The sequence below is a fragment of the Camelina sativa genome, chromosome 11 (genome assembly GCF_030686135.1).
Source record: "Camelina sativa cultivar CO46 ecotype springtype chromosome 11, ASM3068613v1".
Lineage (NCBI taxonomy): Eukaryota > Viridiplantae > Streptophyta > Magnoliopsida > Brassicales > Brassicaceae > Camelina > Camelina sativa.
This window is the reverse complement of record NC_141890.1, coordinates 5,772,835-5,796,373: the sequence shown is the minus strand read 5'-3', so window position 1 is coordinate 5,796,373 and position 23,539 is coordinate 5,772,835. Positions and strand designations below refer to the sequence as shown.

At 38.1% G+C, this 23,539-nt stretch overlaps 3 protein-coding genes and 1 pseudogene across 3 annotated transcripts; 3 read left to right on the top strand and 1 right to left on the bottom strand.

Annotated features, from left to right (window-relative positions):
- The first annotated feature begins 271 nt into the window (after positions 1–271).
- Positions 272–2,386, top strand: LOC104721956 (protein DETOXIFICATION 51). The gene has a single exon (XM_010440033.2). It carries the CDS (start codon positions 551–553, stop codon positions 2,150–2,152), a length of 1,602 nt encoding a protein of 533 aa, XP_010438335.2. The 5' UTR covers positions 272–550; the 3' UTR covers positions 2,153–2,386.
- Positions 2,387–9,826: 7,440 nt separating this feature from the next.
- LOC104721954 (protein IQ-DOMAIN 25-like) lies at positions 9,827–11,785 on the top strand. Its single transcript, XM_087475555.1, has 3 exons — positions 9,827–10,517; positions 10,599–10,787; positions 11,074–11,785. The coding sequence occupies exons 1-3, from the start codon at positions 10,125–10,127 to the stop codon at positions 11,668–11,670; spliced, it is 1,179 nt and encodes a 392-aa protein (XP_087331681.1). The 5' UTR covers positions 9,827–10,124; the 3' UTR covers positions 11,671–11,785.
- A 7,917-nt stretch (positions 11,786–19,702) lies between these two features.
- LOC147933665 (uncharacterized) lies at positions 19,703–21,034 on the bottom strand (annotated as a pseudogene).
- LOC104721953 (vacuolar protein sorting-associated protein 32 homolog 2) lies at positions 20,477–23,401 on the top strand. The gene is made up of 8 exons (XM_010440032.3): positions 20,477–21,553; positions 21,666–21,785; positions 22,049–22,148; positions 22,267–22,352; positions 22,455–22,546; positions 22,689–22,803; positions 22,884–23,076; positions 23,165–23,401. Exons 2-7 carry the CDS (start codon positions 21,714–21,716, stop codon positions 23,073–23,075), a joined length of 657 nt encoding a protein of 218 aa, XP_010438334.1. The 5' UTR covers positions 20,477–21,553; positions 21,666–21,713; the 3' UTR covers position 23,076; positions 23,165–23,401.
- The last annotated feature ends 138 nt before the right edge of the window (positions 23,402–23,539 follow it).

Genomic DNA, 23,539 nt, shown 5'->3' with positions numbered 1-23,539 from the left:
AAGAATCGATGGGATTTGGCTCGTATATACACTTATAGATTGGTAATACATATCGGATACAACATCTTCATATATGGTCCACCAGTAATTATATAGGGTAAGTAATTGATTCTAGATTATTTTTTTCCATTTTATGTCACAAATCAGTCGTATCCAAAAAGAAATGGATACATTGTCAATTTACTATTAATGTATTATCGATAAAACTACTCCGAGAAATTCCCAAAAAGTATATTAAATATACAAAAAATATACATAAAAAAGTAGCTTAGATTCTTTTTCATGAAATTTTTTAGAAAAAAAAAATAGAAAATGAAGGGCAAAAAAAAGTCTGCCAACTCCTTTATTAAGATGGTAAGAGAGAGCTCTGAGATGAGAGAAGAAGCACCAAAAAAAAAAAAAAAAATCTCTCTTTCTCATTTCTCTTAAAACCTCTCTGCAGACTCATCATCAGAGAACTCTTTCTCTTTCCCCGTTTAAGATATCAAATCTTTCTTAATCTTCTTCTTGATTCATCCATCACATCATCATCATCATCATCATCACCGTCATGTGTAACTCATCAACAACAACCACCACCGGTTCAGAGAACCAAGAATCCCGAACCGGAATCTTCCTGGATCTCTTGTCGATCAATAGCTACGAACCCACAAAGAGAAACCTCCGGCATTGCGAGAACAGAGGATCTCCTCTAATGGCAGAAGCTGTAACGGAGGCTAAAACTCTCTTCACGCTAGCTTTTCCGATCGCCGTGACGGCTCTAGTCCTCTACCTACGCTCAGCCGTATCAATGTTTTTCTTGGGCCGACTTGGCGACCTCGAATTAGCCGCCGGTTCACTCGCCATTGCCTTTGCTAACATAACCGGTTACTCTGTTTTATCCGGTTTAGCACTTGGTATGGAGCCACTCTGTTCTCAAGCCTTCGGTGCTCACCGCTTCAAACTCCTCTCCCTAACCCTTCATCGAACCGTGGTTTTCCTCTTGGTTTGTTGCGTACCGATCTCGGTTCTCTGGTTCAACGTCGGCAAAATCTCGGTTTACCTTCACCAAGACCCCGACATCGCTAAATTAGCTCAGACGTATCTCATCTTCTCCCTCCCTGATCTCCTCTCCAACACTCTTCTTCATCCAATCAGAATCTACCTTCGTGCTCAAGGCATCATTCACCCCGTAACCCTAGCTTCTCTCTCCGGCGCTCTTTTTCACCTCCCGGCTAATCTTTTCTTAGTCTCTTACCTCCGCCTTGGTCTTACCGGCGTTGCCGTCGCTTCCTCCCTCACTAACCTCTTCGTCGTAGCTTTCCTCGTTTGCTACGTCTGGGCGAGTGGTCTTCACGCGCCTACATGGACTGACCCGACCCGTGATTGTTTCCGCGGCTGGGCTCCTTTGCTTCGTCTCGCGGGTCCGAGCTGCGTCTCTGTTTGCTTGGAGTGGTGGTGGTACGAGATCATGATCGTTCTCTGCGGTTTGCTCGTGAATCCAAGATCGACGGTGGCTGCTATGGGCGTTTTGATCCAGACGACATCGTTTCTTTACGTTTTCCCGTCTTCTCTCAGCTTCGCTGTGTCCACTAGGGTAGGTAACGAGCTTGGAGCGAACCGTCCCAGGACGGCGAAGCTATCGGCCATGGTGTCTATCGTTTTCGCGGCTGTTACGGGGATCACTGCTGCGGCGTTTGCTTACTCCGTTAGAAATGCTTGGGGGAGGATATTCACCGGAGACGAAGAGATTCTCCGGCTAACAGCGGCGGCGTTACCGATATTGGGTTTATGCGAGATCGGAAACTGTCCTCAGACGGTGGGATGCGGCGTAGTGAGAGGAACAGCACGGCCGTCAACGGCGGCGAACGTGAACCTCGGAGCGTTTTATCTGGTGGGCATGCCGGTGGCTGTTGGTCTCGGGTTTTGGGCCGGAATTGGGTTTAATGGGCTTTGGTTAGGACTACTCGCGGCGCAGATTAGCTGCGCAGGTCTTATGATGTACGTTGTGGGGACCACGGATTGGGACTCGGAGGCTAAGAAGTCACAGACGCTAACATGCGCCGAGACTGTAGAGAACGATCTTTTAAAGACGGTGGTGGCGAATACTATAGGGAACGACGGTGAGTGCGATGAGGCTGAGCCGTTGATTCGTATCACGGTGCTTTATTAAATATTAATTTCCCAAAAAAAGAAAAGTTATAATTATAATCCTATAATTATAATTTTATTCCCATCTCTCTTTACATAGAAGGAGAAAGTTTTGTCTTTCTTGAGAATTTAACATTTTCTTCTCTTTTTTTTTTAATCATGTACTTAACAATTTTTTTTCTTTTTCTTCTCCTTATTTTTTTCGATGCCCTTATGATTGGCCGTTTATATGGAGTAATTTCTGAGTTTTTTAAAATATTTTCTTCTACATATGCCAAATACTTGAATAAGTTCACATGAATGCAAAAATAATCACATGAAATTTTATAAAAATGTCACAACTAAACATTTAATTACACCCAATCTGAGACAAAAGATGTTGGGACCATATAGCTGGAGCGACAGAGAATTAATTCAAAATTAATTTATTTTTAAAAATAGTTTGTAAGTTCAGATAGTATGAAGTGAAGATTTCACTGTTAAATTATAGAGACAGACTTATTTCAAGGAGAGAAAAAAAAAGTCTTAATAGATAAGAAAAATGTGTTAGGGAGGTGGGAGGGGGTGATAAAAATAGGAAAGGGAGTAATATGGTAATTTGGAAAAAAAGTGGCAACCCTGTGGGAAACAAAAACTTGTGTCTCAAAGATTCAGACAGGTCTGAATGAATGTTTTGGATTCCCTGTAGACTAGAGAGTGCTGTTTTGTTCAGAGATGAGAGAGAGAGAGAGAGATATCAAGTCCCAAGGACCATTGTATTGCATCATCTCATCTCATCATATCTTTCTTTCCTACATATTTTTATTTTATTCTATCATAAAATTATTTTATCCATATAGTTCTGCATTTCGATGGCTATGGTTCATATTCCTATATATTCCATATATAAGATTTTTATATAACAATATAGGAGTTTTTTTTTCATTTCAGGACCTTAGAGAAATCTGGGAAGGGACGTTTTACAATTCTACACTGTAAAAAAAGTAATTATTGTAATATTCAGTATTTTGTTTGTGATTCCACATTGAGATTTTAAACGAAGCCATTATTAAATAGATAAGTATAGCAAATTATAATTTTAAAATTATGAGAGATAGTATTTTTTTGTGCACAGTAAAAGAGAGTATTAATTTTGTGTTATTTTGAAGAGAATTTGTTAAAAATGCTCTTTTTGGCATACCCATTTTCAAAAATGTCTTTTTTTTTGAATATTTTCATTTTTGTCATTTTTTACACAATTACCCTATATTAAATTAATTTTTAGAATTTGTTTTTTTAGGTTTGAGTTTCTAATTTACATTTAGGATATAGTTTTTAAGGGATAGGGTTTAGTATTTGGGGTTTAGGGTTTATAATTTTGTCATTTTATATATTAAAAAGGGTTATTTTTGAAAATGGACACCATCAAAAGATATTTTTTAAAAGTGATATAGAAAAAGAATATTTTTGAAAATCCCCCTATTTTCAATAATTAAATATTGTATTCTCTCCTTTCTTTTCTTTAGATTGTATCTTTTATTAGTGGTGCCAGGATAGATTTAATACAATGATTTAATGCTATAGTTCATAAATTTTTGTCAGTGCAATAATTAATTTATTAGTACCACATCCCCATTTTTTGCATAATTAGTATTTAGTAGCACCACATCCCCATTTATAAGTTAGATAAAAATAGAATGCACAGCTGCGATCCATAATACCTACTGTACATCATAATGTTCATATATATACAAATATGTAATTCTGAGTACCATAGTTTACATTGGCAAAGCAGAAACGTTTTGTAATATTTCATTGAGTTGTAAATATAATTTGATAATTCACACTAGTATTTAATAAAAATGATGGTACTGCCTCCTCTCAGAATAACTTCGTACTACTAAAATCTTATGTGACAAATTGGGTACCAATTATTGAAGTGCTGAACTTATCCTCTGAAACATAATTACTAAAAAAAATTGGGGAAAAGAGGACAAATTTCGAAAATAGTGTAACTGTGGAAGAATCTTTTTCATTTCTCATTCAATTTCAACAAAGTGCAAACAAAATTTACAGGAACTAGTATTTAATAATTTCATACCAACCAACTGAGAATTAATCTTTAATCACGAGGAAACATAGATTACACACATACACATAAGTATGTATCGTAATGGTTTAATAGATCAAATTTTGCAAACCGAAGTGTTAATTTTTTTTTCTTTTCGAAAATCTACAAATAAAACTCTCTTATTGTGGTCTTTATTTGGCCACATCTCCATGTACAGTCTTCTGACAGAAGCATATATCTCCGAAATTTTCATGAACCTTCATCATTCGGGTGATAAATAGTATAACATTAACAAGCGTTGTTTACCAAAAATAAAAGATTCAAGCGTTGAATGCTTATAATTCAAACCTTATTATAGCTAGCTAGCTATATAGGTGTTATATATAGAAACTATAGACCTATTTCCTCAGGTTTTCCTATTCTTTGAATCACCTAGAATGAAAAAGATTCCATTTTGATGAAAAAAGAATCTAAGCTATGAAAAAGTGTAATAAATGGTGAAAAATATATAGATCAAGAAAGAAGAGAAAGGTTGGAGCCAAAAAAATAAGAAGAAGTTAATTTTCACTGCCCCAAAAATAGATAACATTTGTGTGGGGGAGGGAGGGAGAGAGAGAGAAGACAAAAGTAGTTGAGACTTGAGAGAGAGGGAGAAAGTGAAGAAGAAGCAGAACAGTGGCAGATGTCCCACAAATTAAGACAGAGCACAAGTTATATAATTGGAGTGTACTGCTCACATTCCACACGAGGGGGCCTCCCTTTATTTACTTACCCTTCACTTCTTCTCACTCACTATTTATTAAATTGACCTATGTTTCTTTAACAGAGAAGTAAGAATATCACAATGGATTAATTAGTTCATCTATATCTTCCTTTTTGCCCGAACTTACTGCATGCATTTACAAGCTACCAAATAGTAAGTTTGGGCACTCTTTCTCCACAGCCGGTTTTAAAGATTTTGCGGCCAACAACAATGCACTGATTAAAGATGTAAATTGCAATGTTATATTATCTAGGTTTTAATAATGTAAGAAAACGCTTCTACATGATACTTAACTATCCATATATAGGTTTGTTTAGACCAAAGAAGATCTATTGAAAACGACTTCATTTGTTTGAAGAATCTTGTAGAAAACATAATTACACGCACGGATTAAACAAAAATAACATTCTTGTGAGTGTTCTCTAATTTGAGGAATCTTATATACTGGCGAAACATTAGTTAATCATATCATTGATTTTGTGTCAACCCTTTTTAATCATGTACATGTTTGACACTTGAGTGCTTATAATGCAATTGTACTAGTCCACATTCTCAATTGAATCCTGCAAAAACCTCTCAGTGCACTAATGATAATGTAAATTAATGTATGAAAACTATTTATTAATATGATTGGGAACATATCCATCTAAGAACCTTGGTGGATGCTGTTTTAGATATATATTATAAATGGTGGGAAGCTATATATATAATATGACACATGGAATATATGTATATTAATGCATCTATAAGTCTTTCGACAAAAAAATGTATCTATAAGTCAAAGTTATTTTATAGCTTATCTTTCTTAGTAGATCAGCTCAACTTCTATATATAATTATTGATAAATATCTAGCCACTCAAAACTATATATATATATGTATATATATATATCCAAGTGTATCTATATGTTCATGACCATAAGCAAAAGCTATCTTTTCATGTCACATGGGTTCCATTTATGGTAACAATCCATCCCAATTTATAGCCAATAGTGGACAGACATGTGATAACAAGACCACAAACAAAAACACATATTACAAAATTAAATAATGAATAAAAGTGAAAGGACATAAACTAAACCACCATGCTATGAGAGACCAAAACACATGCACATACATGGGAGCCTACACAAGCATGTATTGGCGAATGCCCTAATTTATTTGTCCACCTTATAACCAACACTATCACAATCTCATACCCATCTCTGTCATATAATTCCCAAAAATAAATAGTAAAGAGGTGACATAACCCCATTTTAAGAAAATCTTCTCCACAAAATTATTATCTAATATTTAAAATTATAAAGAGATTTACGTTGCAAGTGGTGATATCGTACTTTCAGGCAAGGTTATCCTAGACAAAATCTTGAGACTAGTTTAATCAAGATTCAAACATGTACTTACGTGTTATGGACCTATCTTAGGGTTTTATAAATGAAAAACTGTGATAATATATGACATAGCAGTGATGTAGATAAGTAGATTGACTTGAATATATATAACGTTCAAGCATACGTCATATATATGTATGTATGGTCCATCCATGAAAGTAAAAGTTAATATATATCGTATTCCACATATAGTTATCTTGAAGATAGTTAAACATCCATCATATCATATATTCGAATTCAGTATACTACGTTTAGTGCAATAATTCATTTAATTATATCACAATTTGGAAACTTGCATCGATCACAAAAATTCTGCAGTCAGTGATAAAAAAATATGAGGGCCGACCCAACTTGGTTTTTGTTCTGAATTTATAAATTTTATTTAGTAAATTGACGATATAAATTTTATATAGATACTTACATATTGCAAGTTGCATGTAATATCAAAAAAATATGGATGTATATTAAGAAGATGTCATAAGTACGATTCATGAACACATGACTTGCCTGTGGGACACTCTTTTCTCCACATGTTTCCCTTTTCTTGCTCTTTTTAGGGCTTTTTCACCTAGACCTTTTGTTCTTTCTTTCCTCAATTCACATGTCTTGATTTTGAAATATGTAGACCCAATAATTTGACTCTCCTTAATTATTTGACCAGCGCACGATTTAACCTGCAAGGGCAAAACAAACAAATTATCGAGTATGACAAATAGAAATGTTGTTCGTTTTAATATGTTAATGGAGCTAATTAGATTGCATCGAGTAGATCTTTAGTTTTGGTTCATTTACAATGTAAGTGAACCAAATCAAAAGTGGGATGGAGCCTAGAGTAATACAATATAAGACTACACTAATTACTATCTATAGTTCTAAGTTAAAGTCTATATATGAACCGTATAATAACATGGTATCACATCCTGGTTATTGCACCAAGTGGTCCAAGTCCCAACCCGACTTAAGTAATGTAGCCATATGTAGCCGGATCTCACATGCATCAAAAGAATAAACTCGCGTAAAATTTAGTTTAAAGAAAAGCGTGGAGATTAATATAAACATAAGAATTATCAAGTTCATACACCAAACCGTTTAGATGTATATCTCCTCTGGGATAAAACCGTTGATGAGTTTCACTAATTGGTGTAGAAAACCGATAATTTCTTTGTTAATAATTCTGTTGGAGCTGATTCTAGTTACACTTGAACAAGAAATCAAACCGATTCAAGGGAATGGTTACTATATAGTCTATGCTGGTCGGTTCTTTGGTCATGTAACGTTTCACTCGTTTTCATTTTTCGAAGTTTAAGAGTTTCTCTACATAGTTGGAGGTTTTAGCCGAGTTCTAGTAGTCTGATGTCTAAAAGGATACTGTATATGAGTATAATAAATCCAAGATTATTGTTCCACATAATTGTCTTCTTTTATGGGTTTTAGTATTAATTAAACATATTATAATACAAATCAAATGATACATTCTTCCATAGATATAACGTTCTCCATATAGTTGGTGGTAACTTTCGTTTTCATTCTCCATATTATCGAATCACTTGGTGGTAACTTTCGTTTGTTACGAAAAAAAAAAAAAAAAAAAAAAAAAAAAATCAAGACGCAATCGGGCCGTTTCAATGACTTACTTAGCCCATACGAATTTAACTTTACCAGTTATGTAAGTTGTTGGCACTGTGCCTAATTTGATGAACAAAAAAGCCCATAGTCCTGGGGACTATTTACTATGAATGGTTTGTGTTCTTGACTTCTCGTTTTATGTGTCTAGTGGCTGCATCATATTCCAAATTCAAATCTACGTAATTTTAAGAATGTAAAAAAAAATTCCTCTGTTAGACGAGAGTAGACACGCATGTTCATTAGAAGTAAATCATTACAAACGCTGAATCATGAATGTACTAATCGATTCAAGTCCGGCAGTGAAAGAAAATGTCTTACTAATCGATTTGAAAAATCAAAAACTCAGTGAAAACCAAAATGGATATTACCCGGCATAGTCTTGGACTCAAGCCCATGCCAATTTATCTTACAATTTTTTTTTATGTTTTTCTTTTATGATATCCAAAACAAGCAACAAGCACACAACCACATTGATGATCCCAAAAGCATATAAGGTTCACGTGCAAAATCAAGGTACCCAAATAATTGATTTTCTGTACTCAATAATTGATATCTTGAAATACAAAAATCGTAAGAGAAAAAGGAAAAAATAAAATAGGACGTCGAACGAACAAGTGTACGTCGTATTGAAGAACAAGAAGGATCGCAGGGGAAAGAAAGAGATTGGCAAATTCAAATGACCGAAGGGGCAAAGACTTTTTACTTCCATAATTGTATAAGAGATACGTGACCTCACTCTAGATTCTCTTCTTTTTATCTACTTCTTTTTATCTTCTCTGGTTCAAACTTTTAAAATAACATTTTTGTATATAGCTAATCCACTCTATAACATTGGACTGCTCTCTCTATCAGTTTTTTAAACTTAAGTTTCGCTCTCACACATCTTTAAACCAGACTTTGAATATTAAATCACCGTTTTCCATTGAGTCATAATTAGAAGAAGATGATAAAATTGATAAGACAAATATTCTTTTTGTTATATTCTTGAAAATAAAAATTAAATAATGGGTTGGTCTCAACTCACAAGAAATTTCGTTTTCGACTTTACCAAATTGATAGAGTTTTGGGTAGTAGAAAATGACAAAGGCTGTGAACTAACTTGACATGTTAGGGGGCTCGTCTAGTGAGTGGAGTCAGTACTGCTGCCTGCAGGATCTGTTTTATGTAAAACAGAATTTTTTTTTCTCTTTTATTTTAATATTTTATTTCTCTATAAGAGGATCATGATTTCAGATGAAAATATGCAATGATTTCGACTATATAGGCTCCAAATACGACTATACTGGCTCCAAATAAATAATGCTCTGAGCATATGGATGCAACATGACATAGTTTGGAGTTTTGGACTATGCTAAATATGTTTCTGTACCAGATAATAACATTATCAAAACACATTATAAGGATAACCATGGAACGATAGTCTAGTTAACAGATAGCAATAGCTTTTTCTTAAAGATAATTTATTTACCATCATACGATAAGATTAATTTACGAAACATTTGGAATTATATTAAAGTAAGAAGAAACATAATTTTATAACCATATTATCTGCTTATAAGGCGGCCAAGAAGAGCGTTACGTTCTCCTTTTCACTGTTTTTACTGCCAATTTCTTCTTTTATCAGAACTTTATAAAAAGTTAATCAAGTTGGAGTTCCAAGGCGTATGCATATAGCATAATATGTAGAAACAATAGACAACACATATCATAATTTATAAGAAAATATTATCTCACCAAAAAAATCCGAAGCAAAAGAATACAGTGTCCAGCTTTATACGTTAAATACATATATTGGCTACAATTACATAGTATATGATTTGTTTTATTTTTCATGTTTCATCACATAGACCCAAGTGATACAATTTTAAGTTCGATAAATTTCAATGGTAGGAAAGTGTAACAAACGGAATGAGTCTATCACGACCAATCGTACGCACACTTTCGTCGTATCTTCATTTTAATTTATTTACAAATTTGTAAATTAAAAAATAGACCTTTTGTGTTGGTCCATAAATAAGTAAAATAAAAGTGAAACCAAACTAATAAGTATATTTTTTTTGTGTTGGTCATAATTTTTTCCACTTACAAGTGAAACCAAAACTAAATAAACCATTACGAGAAACCAATCTCACAAAGTTGACGACAGAGTAAAGAGAGAGACAAAAATGGGTCGAGCTTCGAGATGGTTCAAAGGTTTGTTCGGAATCAAACCGTCGTCCTGTTCTGGTTCCGACACCGGAGCCATTTCCAACCGCCTTGACCGTTCTTTATGCGACAACTACGAGACTATACCACCTAACATCTCCGAGAAAGAAGCTGCGTGGCTAAGGTCGTTCTACGCGGCTGGGCAAGAGGAGAAAGAGCGTAGAACACATGCAATAGCGGTTGCTGCGGCCACAGCTGCTGCAGCTGACGCAGCGGTCGCGGCGGCCAAAGCGGCTGCTGCGGTTGTAAGGCTCCAAGGTCAAGGAAAGAGTGGTCCGCTAGGAGGAGGAGGTGGAAAAAGCCGTGAGAATTGTGCCGCTATGCAGATCCAATGTACCTTTAGAGGCTTCTTGGTACTAACAATTTTTTTTTCTAATCTTTTTAAATATTTTTAATTATTAAGTAACTGAGCCGTTATGTTTTGTAACGTAAAGGCGAGAAAAGCGTTGAGAGCTTTGAGAGGAGTGGTTAAGATACAAGCTTTGGTTAGAGGCTATTTGGTACGGAAACAAGCGGCGGCGACTCTCCGGAGTATGGAAGCACTTATTAGAGCTCAAGCCACTGTTAAGTTTCAGAGAGCTCTCCGCCGTCTCGGCAATGCTGCTCCGGCGAGAAAGTCCACGGTAATTAACTAACTTATCCACTTTGACCGTACCGAGTTTAAAAGTTAAGATTATACTTTTTGTTTTCTAAGTAGAGAAAAAAAAACTTCGTAACTAATTTTGTAAAAATGATTAGACTTTGCAAGGAATTTGAAAATATAATTGAAACTTTATGTAAAAAGTTGAACCAATCTTTTTTTAACTAGTTTGTAAGCAGATAGAAGCTTTTGAACCAAGTTGTAAAAAGATTATAAACTTTTTTTAACCAGGTTGTATAAAGTGTTGCTGATGTGAACTTTTCTTACAGGAAAGATTCTCCGGATCTTTGGAAAATCGAAACAACGGCGAAGAGACAGCTAAGATAGTGGAGGTAGATACTGGAACCCGACCCGGAACTTTTAGGATCCGAGGACCCGGTTTATCCGGGTCGGATTTCTTAGACAACCCGTTTCGACGGACGCTCTCTTCACCTCTCTCCGGTCGCGTCCCACCGCGTTTGTCAATGCCTAAACCCGAATGGGACGAGTGCAGTAGCAAGTTCCCGACGGCGCAGAGCACACCTCGGTTCGCAGGTGGGTCTCCGGCGAGGAGCGTATGCTGTTCCAGCGGGAGAGCAGATGCGGAGGTGGAGGTGGACGCGGAGGCGGAGGCTGATGCTCACCGGTTCTGTTTCTTATCGGGAGAATTTAACTCGGGTTACATGGCGGATAGTACAACGTCGTTTAGGTCGAAACTGAGGTCGCATAGTGCACCGAGACAGAGACCGGAGAGTAATGCTGTCGGCAGTGGATGGAGGAGGAGCATTGGCGGTGGCGGTGGCGGTGTTCGGATGCAGAGACCGTCGTGTTCGGGTGTCCGAGAAGCCGTGGTTGGGAATATCGAAAGGCGTAGGATGCATTGGTGATTCTTATTCCCATAATTATTAGTTTATTACCCTTTTTTAGTCTCGTTAATTATGTTTTATACTAATATTGTTTGATATTCTTAATTTAATTAGTCTCGTTAATTAAGTTTTATAATATGGTGATTTTTTTTTGGTTGGAAAAAGGGGAATAAACTTCCCCAAAATTAAACAGGCGCGCAGACCTTTGATCATCTTCTAACTGAATCGACTTCACCGGCTTCGACGGAGCGTTGAGAATCTGAAAACCTAACGGCAAAGTGAACGTATAGTTCGCTAATCCATCTGTCAGACGATTAGTTTCCCTATACACATGTGAAATACGGACTAAGCAGTCTCTCGATAAATGGCCATAGCACAACCGTACTAGGAAAGACAACGGATGAGCATCAATAATTCATGTCTTCAAAAAACCCACTACCACCTCTGAATCCACCTCCAACTCTAACCGTGTTACTCGACATTCCCAGGCAATATACAGTCCATAGTACACACCCCACAACCCTGCTAAAGGTGCAGAACAAATTCCAATGTTCAAAACAAACCCACCACACCACTGACCATCCTCATCCCGAAGTAAACCACCAGCAGTGGCCAAACCGGGATTCCCTCTAGAGGCACCATCTGTATTTAATTTGATCCACCCTGCACTCGGACGGAGCCACTTGATCAAACGCTCCTCCCTCACAACAACCTGGTTCCTTCGAGTAGTCATATGTGCCACATATACTTCCCGAGCAATGTTTTTAATAAATAACACCCGGTCCCGACATTTACCACACGAATCAAAAACATTCCCACATCGCCATTTCCAACCCCACCAGACACACATAGCAAATCTCGTCGCCCATGGAGTCCCATCTATCTCATCCTGAATACTCAAATTCTCATATAACCATTCCAACAAAGATAACATAAAGAAAGAACGGACCTGTCATGGTGGAATAATTCTCCCTCATACTTCTGCAATGGCTGGACAGTCGCGTAAAGCATGCAAAATAGTCTCATATCCATGATTACACACCGAATAAACTGCGGTGTCACTCAGATGTCGTCGATGCCTCTCCAGTTTGTTATAATCACTTAGTGGGAGACTAATCAGAGAAAAACTCTCACTCTTTCCAGGGCAAAAACCCTCCACACTCGATCATACCACCTCCTCATGTTCTGTTTCGGAGCAGGATCCCTAGTTAGGAGATCATAAGCCGATCGAACAGTAAACAAACCATCAGAACACTCTCCCCATGATATACGATCTTTGGCACTCGTGATCGAATCTACCACTAAGGCTCCCAGCATCAACCGCATAGCATCTGGCACATATGGTGAGATTTATGCGAAGTCCCATCCTCGACCTTCGCTCCATAAGTCACAAACTGTAATGTCCACATAACCTCCAGGGAGCTGACCGGTACTCAAACCAATGAGAGGCTCCCCCATCATCCATCGATCACTCCAAAATTTGATGTCACGACCATCACCAACAACCCAACTTAAGCCTGGTAGCACAACCACACGTATCCCCACGCACACACTACGCCACGTTGAGGACCAATTACTCTTTACTCTCAACCATGAACTATCCATCACCAGACCCACTTTATACTTGCTCCGTAGAACACATGACAACAGGTTAACTCGGTCATGTAATAAGCGCAAACCAACTTTTGCAAGGAGTGCCTTATTCATCTGTTTTGCTTGTCGAATACCCAGTCCCCCTTCCGATTTAGGAGTACAGACCGGATGCCATGCCAGAAGCTGTTGCTTTTTTTTTTGCATATGTACTTCCCCATAAGAAGGACCTCGAGATCTGATCCAGTCTATCCAATGTGCTAGCTGGCAATGCAATTGTGCTCATAGAGTGAACCGGGATAGATGTCAACACAACTTTCGTCAATGCACTCTTCCTGCAAAACTCAAGAAACGTCCCTTCCAACCAGATAGTTTCGAGGAGACTCTCTCCAACACACCACTGAAAGTGTCCTTATATATGCGCTTATGAAGTATAGGCATACCCAGATACTTCCCCAAATCCCCAGTAGCCTTAATACCGCTTTCCTCACTGATCATGGTGGCTAACTCTCTCCCAACATTATCCAAGAAGAATATCTTAGATTTTTCAAGGCTCACTTTCTGCCCCGAAGCAAGACAGAACTGTTCTAAAACCTTTCTTATATCTCGTATTTGTCCAACTGATGCCTCTGCAAAGAGTATTAAATCGTCTGCAAAACACACATGGGAGAGCTTTGGACCTCCACAGGCTATAGTAATTGGTTTCCATGCCTTGGAGGCAACTGAGAACTCTATTTGATGGCACAAACGCTCAAGACAGAGCACAAACAGGTATGGCGAAAGTGGGTCTCCTTGGCGCAACCCTCTCTCCGCTTTGAAAGGTTCGGTCCGGTCCCCATTCCACAACACCGACATGGACGGACTCATAACACACTTCATAATCCAATGTATCCACCTTGCGGGTAATCCCGCCACACGAAGCGTTTCTTCAAGAAAATCCCATCGAATGCGGTCATAGGCTTTCTCAAGATCCAATTTCAGCAGCATCCAACCTTTACGTCCTTTCTTGTGTCTCATTGAATGAACATCCTCTTGGACCACAACAATGTTATCGTGACCAAGCCTCCCTAGAATAAAACTCGTCTGCGCTGGACCAATTAATTTATTCATCAACTTCTTTAACCTTAGAACCATAACTTTAGTAATGACTTTGAACAGAACATTACATAAACTTATCGGTCTAAACTGCATAATCCGCTCCGGTCTTTCAACATTTTCTATAAGGACCAACAACGCGTCATTTGCCCCACAAGGTAGCTCATTCGACTGAAAGAAATTATACACGAAACGGATAGCCGAATCACCCACCGTTTCCTAACAGTGTTGATAGAATATTGGTTGATAACCATCCGGTCCCAGAGCTTTATAAGCCCCATGCACCGCAATGCTTCCTGTACCTCTGCACCCGTAAACAATTTGTTCAGTGAACCCACTTCCTCCCTTGACAGACCATCAAAACCAACCTGCGGTAACGGCTCACCACCTTGGTCCACGTCCTCCATAGAGTAGAGTTTCTTATAATAGCCCACTGCCAATGTCTCAAACTCTGAACTATCCGAAACCCAAACCCCATCATCTTTCTTGAGCATTTCTATATGATTCCTTCTTCTTCGAACAATAGTTGATGTATGGAAATAAGTCGTATTTCTATCGCCCAATACTATCCATTTCTCTCTAGATTTCTGGAACCAAATCATTTCTTCTTGTTCCAAGACGACATCCAACTCTGGACTTAACTGCTCTTCCTTGGAAATTAAATCATTAGTCTGAGTAGAGTTTAACATATCTTGGACCACTTTTAACTCTTCCAGCAAATGAAACTTTCGCTTGTTCACATCACCAAAAATTTCTCGGTTCCATTTTTTCAGCTTACTTTGTAACAATTGCAGAGCTTCCGGTGTTGCCAACTCATTATTCCAAGAAGTGGAAAGCAGGTCTTTAAAGCCCGGGTGGTGTAACCAGGCCGCTTCAAACCCAAAGGGTCGCTTACTTGGATCCCCTTTTGCTTCTGGGCACAACTGCAGGTAAAGGGGAGCATGATCAGAAGCTAGAATGGGGAGGTGTGTAATTACCGCTTCTTGCCATTTTAACTGTGCTTGTGCACAACATAAAATACGGTCCAACCGCTTAGCGATAAATGTGCTTTGAACTCGACCCCTCCTCCATGTATACCTACTTCCCATAAAACCCATATCGATTAACGATAGTTGCTAATCCATTCGCCAGATGCTAACGAATCTGGTGAAATTTGGCCATTCCCACCCGATCGTTCGTCCACTCTAATTATTGTATTGAAATCTCCTCCAACAGTCAATTGCTCTATGACCCCTTAATCTCCGCCTTTAAACTTCCCATAGACCACTTTTACGACTTACCGACGGGGCAGCATACACCGCTATAACGTGGATCTTTTCTGTGCCATTAGTGACTGTCGCATGAATAAATTGATCCGATGTAGCCACAATTGTCACAGTCCCTACACCGGTTCGCCACAACAACCATAGGCCTCCACTCTGCCCTACAGCATCAACCCGAAAGGAGTTCTCAAACCCCAACCCTTGGCAAATCCGACTAGCACGATCACCCCCTGCATGTGTCTCAAACAAAGCTAGCATATCCGTAGGAAATCTTTTCAAAATATAACGAATTGACCTCCGGAAACTAGGCTTATTGGCCCCCCGACAATTCCATAACAGTACATTCATCATGATTCTATAGAAACTTCCAAGAACCACTGGGGCAACCCGTCATTCTCGAGAATTTACCGCCTCGGAATCCGGCGGTTCACTAACCAGGACCATCTCCTTATCCCGATGGACAACCTCCAAGGCCAATTGCGAACCCCCCCCCCCCCCCCCCGAGTTCTCATGGTCCGATAAATGTCTCCCCGTCGTCGACTGTGGAGACATTCTGATGTCGAAAGCTCCTCCGCGTCGACCAGAGGCATTATTATCCAACCGGAGTCTCTTCCCCGACTCCGATAATTCAGCATCCCTGCTTACCGGGCCAAAGACAAGACCTCTAGTGGGCTGATTCGATCACTGGTTTTTAAAACGCGGCCCATTAACTTTAGGTCCAGAATCTTCCCTTTGTTTATACCCCTCGGCCTGTTTCCCCTGAAAACCATCCCATTAGGGGTGTCAAAATGGGTTAAAACCCATGGGTTTACCCTGTTTGTCTATTATTTTAACGGGTATGGGTTAAGTTTTTATACCCATATAAATAAATGGGTTTTGATGGGTTCGCCCAACGGGTTTGTGGGTTTATCGGGGTAAACCCATTAGGGTTATGGGTAACCAATGGGTTAATCGAGAAAAAACAAAAATAATATGTATAATATATATATGTATATATTAATATGTGAAATATCTTTTCCTTACAAGTAATTTATGTAAAATATCTAAAATAAATGTTAAGTTTTCTTCTTTGGTAAAAACAAAAAAAAAGTAAATAATAATTTATATGTAATTGATCTAAAGTAAATGTGAAGTTTTTCTTTTTTTTGCTGAAAATTAAAATGGAAAAATATATATATATATGTAAATGATCTAAAAATAAATGTTAAGCGTTTATTCTTTCGTTCATGTATTACTAATTTTTTTTCTGGCAAAGGTTCATGTATTACTCCGTCATTCTCTCTTTCCTTCATAAGTTGCTTCTCGTATCTCATTCTTCTTGCTTTTTTTTCTTTCTTATTCATTCTTGTCATCTGATTCCGAATTCGAAAGCATGTCAACGTCTTCGTTTAAAGGTATGTAATTGCAATATTACTAGATTATAATTAATCATATTTGTGCCTATACATGCATGTTAATCTGTTATGATGTATGTAAAAACAAAATAGACTGGCTAATGGCTTCCTGTGTTCGTCCTTGTATTGGAACCGATAGATTATATTATAACTTCATATTTAACCCCATGCATGTTTTTTTTATCTGAACTAAACCCATGCCATGCATGATAACTTTGACTAATATATAATTTTTTTTTTTTGGATAGATAATATGGATGATTGGGAGTCAAACGTGGCTGACGAAGAATAGATGATGATGGATGAGGATGGTGATATTGATCTAACCAACGAGCCATCATTAGGTGATGAAGCTGAAGGTGAGCAGCAGGAAAAATCTCGTAAACCAAGGAAAAAAACTTCAAAAATGTGGAAACATTTTACACATATTGGAAAAGGTGCCGATGACAAGAATCGAGTTCAGTGTAACTATTGTGGTGATAAACTTGTGTTTGAATCTACCACAGGAACATCTCCTATGAAGCGTCATCATCTGAGATGCATTAAGAAGGCAAAGTATCGGAATATAGCTGATGTACTAACTGATGCAGATGGAAAGACTAGAAAATTGAAGATTGATCAAAGTGTTGTTCGGAAGAAGTTCAGTAGGGTTATAATTCCACATGATCTTCCTTTTGCTGTTGTTGAGTATGAAGAGCTGAGAGAGTTTTTTCAGTATCTGAATCCAGATTACAACTACTACACTAGAAACACAGCAGCGATGGACGTTGTTAAAACTTGAGAGAGTGAGAAGAATAAGCTGAAGATAGAGTTGGAAAGGATTCAGAGTAGGATATGTTTAACTTCAGATTGTTGGACATCAATTTCTGGTGAAGGTTATATATCTTTGACAGCCCATTACGTTGATGAAAACTGAACTTTGAATAGCAAGATCTTGTCATTTTGTGACATACCTCCTCCACACACCTGCGATGCTTTGGCTACTAAAATCCATGATTGTCTCAAAGAGTGGGGAATTGAAGAAAAGATATTCACTCTTACTCTAGATAATGCTTCATCGAATGACACAATGCAAGAGATACTAAAAGAGTGGCTTAATTTGGATGACAACTTGTTATGTGGAGGTGAATTCTTCCATGTTCGATGTTGTGCGCACATTCTAAATCTTATTGTGCAAGATGGACTAAAGATTATTAGTAGTGCTTTAACCAAGATCAGAGATAGTGTCAAGTATGTCAAAGTTTCAAAATCAAGAGGGATTATGTTCGAGCAATGCGTAGAAGGTGGCAACGGGGTAGTTTTGTCTTTGGATGTTCAGACTAGATGGAACTCAACTTTTTTGATACTCGAGAAAGCTTTAAAATGTCAACGAGCTTTTAATAGATTTCGGGTGGTTGATAAAAGCTACAAGAGTTGTCCATCGAATGAAGAATGGGCGAGAGCATCAAAAATATGTGACATTTTGAAGCCTTTCTACAAGATTACCACACTAATGTCAGGTACAAGCTACTCTACATCTAATCTCTATTTTGGGCATGTGTGGAAGATTGAGCGTTTGCTGAAAGAGAATGAAACAAACGGTGATGAGCTTATCAAAGCGATGGCTTGTAGAATGCGGATTAAGTTCGATAAGTATTGGGAACAATACAGTGTTATACTTGCAATGGGTGCTGTTCTTGATCCTAGAATGAAGTTTAAGCTCTTGACCCGTCTTTACGATGAGCTCGATCCAAGTACTTGTCAAGCAAAGGTAAATTATTTGAGAGATAAAATGACTACGTTGTTTGGCGAATACATGTGCAAGTTTCTGATGCCCACGAACTCTGCAACGACATCTTCTTCTCATCATCATTCCACTGAACGTGGTAGAGAACAATTTGATGACGTAAGTTTTAATATTCATAGTTTTTTATTAATAATTTATTAGTCATATGATAACATGTTTGACGTTGGCATAATGTAGGACTTGTTTGATTTGGATGATGCTCCTAATGTTTCGGATGAGGGAAAGTCACTCTTGGATATTTACTTGGATGAACCAAAATTAGAGATGAAGAATTTTCCTGACATGTGTGTTTTGGATTACTGGAAAGATAATAGTAATCGATTTGGTGCTTTATCACGTATGGCGTTGGATGTGCTCAGTATTCCTATTACTACAGTAGCTTCAGAATCATCTTTCAGTATTGGTTCTCGTGTTCTTAACAAATACCGGAGTCGACTTCTTCCTAAGCATGTTCAAGCCTTACTTTGCACTAGATCTTGGTTATTTGGTTTTACAGGTGATGAAAAAGGTAAATTTTTCATATACAGAGAGAAAAATTATTGTTATAATTTTATTATTATAGCCAAGTTTCTAATATTTGATTATTTGTCCCAAATAATTTGTAGAAAATGAAGCGGAAGATGAAGAATGAAGACTATGAAGTTAAAGAATCGGACTGGATCATCTAAAGAAGATTCAAGTATATTTTTTTTTTAAATTAAGAATGGTTTTTATTTAAATTAAAGAATGTTTTTTTTTTTTTTGGTTTTATGGATTTTTGGCTTTAGAATTTTATGATACTTTTTCTATTTTAATATCTAGATATTATTATTTTAAGATTGAAAATTTTGGTTGGTTTTATAATTTATTTTATATAATATGTTATGTATTGAATATTAATTATTTAATTTTATTTTATTTATATATGGGTAACCCATATAACCCATTTAGCCATTGGATTTTCTATTATTGGGTTTGGTATATAAATTCAACCCAATACAATAAATGGGTCGGGTTGAACCCGCCCACGAAAGTCTCATACCCATGTGGGTATGGGTCGGGTCGGGTCGGGTTACCCATTTTGACACCCCTATATCCCATGAGACTCCTTTCCCTTTTTCCCTCCAAACTGCATTCACACCTTCCCTTACTTGGAGAACACTCTTACCTAAACCAGAGTTTCCCACCAACCCCAAATTCTCCTTATTCGCCGCTGTAGAAATGGTAGTTTCCTTGATAAACGACGAGCTCGCATTCTCCACCAACCTACCAAATCTATTAGAGACCATAATATTCGCCCCTTCCTTATTCAATGGAAGTTCTCTTAAATGCCTTCCTAAATCACCTCCCGGACCTTTGGTCGTGGAATTCACCCTCCTACGCGGTGATTCCGTCCTCCGTCCCGACCTACGCACCACTGTAAATCCATCCTCTGGTTGTTGATCACTCAACGATACCTCTAACTCTTCGGATCTTGGCATCTCTGTGACCTTCTCAACTGTTTTATGTGGACAGTTGTGCACCAGATGACCATACATCCCACACAAAGAGCAGATATTAGACAAACCCTCATAAGCCACAAAATAACGTTCACCATTAATCAAGATCGAGCCTTTCAACGGCCTCGCTAGATCCACTTCGACACACACTCTTGCAAACTGAGCTCGCTCGAAGTTTAAAGTTGTCAAATCCACTCTGATCGGTTTACCCAACCCACGCGCGATCCCCATTAAGATAGTTTTATGATAAAAGTTCACCGGTAAGTTGGACTAACGGACCCATACAGGTGTCGTACGAATCTCATCCTTTAACGGATCAAACTCTAGTGACCAAGCTTGAACTGTCAGATAGCTCCCAAAAGCTCTCCAGGGTCCCCCAGTTAAGGCGGCTAAGTACTCTTCGTCAAGCTCAAAGCGAAGCATGAAGAATTGTCGAGGGAGGTCAATCACAGACATCGCTCCCTTTAGCTTCCACAACTCTCGCAACTTCCGACTCACGAAGGATATCGTGAGATTCCGACTTAAAACCTTCACCACCATACATTGTTTCCACAAACCATTCATGGCCTCCAAGACCTCCGCCCCAATCGTGACCACAGGTTCACCATCCACACCGTTCGGAAACTCCAATTGCATCCTCTCTGTAACGAAAGCATCAACTACCACCCGATCTGGATTCAAAACCCCACTAGCACTTGTCCCTACCACTCGATCCACCCAAGACACTGTCCCATCCGGAGGATCACCCGGCGGTCGTTCTCTCTCCCCGGTATCCATCATGGTAGCCTCCTGTTCACTCGCACTCGAAACCCTAACGCCGCTCATTTTTTTACCTTTTCAATGCCAAAGACGAGACCTCTACGTCGATAAGTCTCTTAGTTCATGGATTGCATGGATCTCTTAACACATTACAAACAAAAAAAAATCACTATAATATCGTGATTTTGAGCTATGCCTATTTTCTAATTGAGAATGAGATTGGTTTGATTTTAGTTTGGTTAGTAAACTAACCCAAACCACTGGTCCACTATTATCGCCTACTACGCATACACGAGACTGATCGTAAACAACCACTTAAAAATAAACACGTGCCAAGCAACACATAAACGCGTGTGGAAAAAAGGGAAACTTGCTTGCTTCGATCTAAAAATCCTAATCCTTTTGTTTGTCTTGTGAAACACAAACGCGCAAGAACAAAAACCAAATAAAGGTCCCTCCTTTATATAATTTTCCATTATTTTTCCTTTACCCTTTAAATTTTTTGATCTTCCCCATCTCCAAATCCAGATTTCACACCAGGTAATATTTGGATCCGATTCTTACGTAATCTGTTTCTTCCTCGTTATTTTATTCGATCGATCGGTTCATAATTTAGGGCTAATTTTGTTTTTGTTTTCGCGGAATTTTTTAGTGACCTGTGCTCGTATCGAAGTTGGTTTCGGTGAATTTGAGAGAGAGTATGATGAATCGGCTATTTGGGAAACCCAAGCAGGAGTCTAATGCTCTCCAAACTTTAGACAAGCTTAACGAGGTATGATCCGATTTCTACATTTCTCTCTTTTTTCAATCAACGGAACAATTAAAAAAAAAAAAAAATCGATCTTTCAATCTGAGCTCTGTACTGTTTTGTTTACTCGTGGTTTTGATCTATTTGGTTAAGATTAGAAATCCATATATATGGTTAGACGGTAAATTGAATTGGGGATTTAAAGTTTTTGTTTATGTTCCCTTCAATTTCTTTACTTTCTCATGGTTGTTATTGCTTATTGTTATGTTTTGTTTGGTTGGTTGCAGACGCTTGAGATGCTAGAGAAAAAGGAGAAAGTACTCTTGAAGAAGGCTGGTCAAGAGGTTGAGAAAGCTAAAGAATACACCCGTGCTAAGAACAAACGCTGTACAACACTATTTTTTTTTTTTTATGATTCATGTGTCCTCCTTTTTTATTCACAATCTAAGCTTGTTGTGTGTGGTTGTTATTACTTGAGTACTTAACTGTGTTGGTTTTTGTGCAGCGGCTATACAGTGTTTGAAAAGGAAGAGGTTATATGAGCAACAAGTCGAACAGCTTGGGAATTTCCAACTGCGTATACATGATCAAGTAAGTTTTGTTTTTTTTTGTTTTTTGGATGTTGTTCTAAGATTGTTAAGTTGAGCAGATAATAGATGAATTAATCGTTATCATATATCTCTTCCCATACAGATGATTATGTTAGAAGGCGCAAAAGCAACAACCGAAACTGTTGATGCATTGAGGAGTGGAGCTTCTGCGATGAAAGCAATGCAGAAAGCTACGTAAGTGTTATATCACCCATTTTATTGTTAACACGACGAGCTTGGTTTTCAAACTGCATCGTCTCTTTTATGGTTTTAGCATTGCTTGAATGCTTTAACGTTTCTAGTGCCTACCTAACTTGGTAAACACACTAATTTGCAGAAATATTGATGATGTGGACAAGACCATGGACGAGATTAATGAACAGACCGAGAATATGAAACAGATCCAAGAAGCATTGTCAAATCCAATCGGGGCGGCAGCTGACTTTGATGAGGTAACATTCTTGTACCCCAACATGATCAATTTTTTTTTCAGGCTAATGATCTTTGCCTAAGTAAAACTTGTCTTTGGCAGGATGAGCTTTTAGAAGAGCTTGAAGAACTCGAAGGTGCTGAGCTTGAAGAACAACTTCTTCAGCCGACAACAACAGCTCCATTGCCGTCAGGTCCCGTTCCTGCAGGGCGTCAACAGGCCCGTCCTGTTCCTCAGAAGCGGACAGCAGAGGAAGAAGAACTCGCTGCATTACAGGCTGAGATGGCCCTCTAAGGTCACTTAACTTCTCTTCTCTCCATCTATGCACAGACTATGGATTTGTAATCAATTTACTTATGCAATTGGCTTTGGTTCAACTGCAGGTTATTCACCTCTCCGAGGCAGAGACATGTATGCATTTGATAAACAAGAACAGACGATGTATATAAGGATCTGAGTCAGATTAAATCGGAGCAAAACTTTTATAATCCCCCCGTCATGAATTTTATCGGCATTTGGGTGTTCTTCACATAATTTATCTCTTATGTAATTTTTGTATGTTTTAATGACACTTTTTTACTCTGGTGAAATAATCTACTGCGTTACTTACTTTAACTTAATCCTCTCTTCTTCACTCTGGCCTTGATAAGGTAAGAATGTGCGTGCATTTATGGTCAGTTAACCGTTCGTTGACTTCGTTGACATGCCGTTTTGGTATCTTATGATTGAACTCCGTGTCGTTTTTTAATGCAATTCAA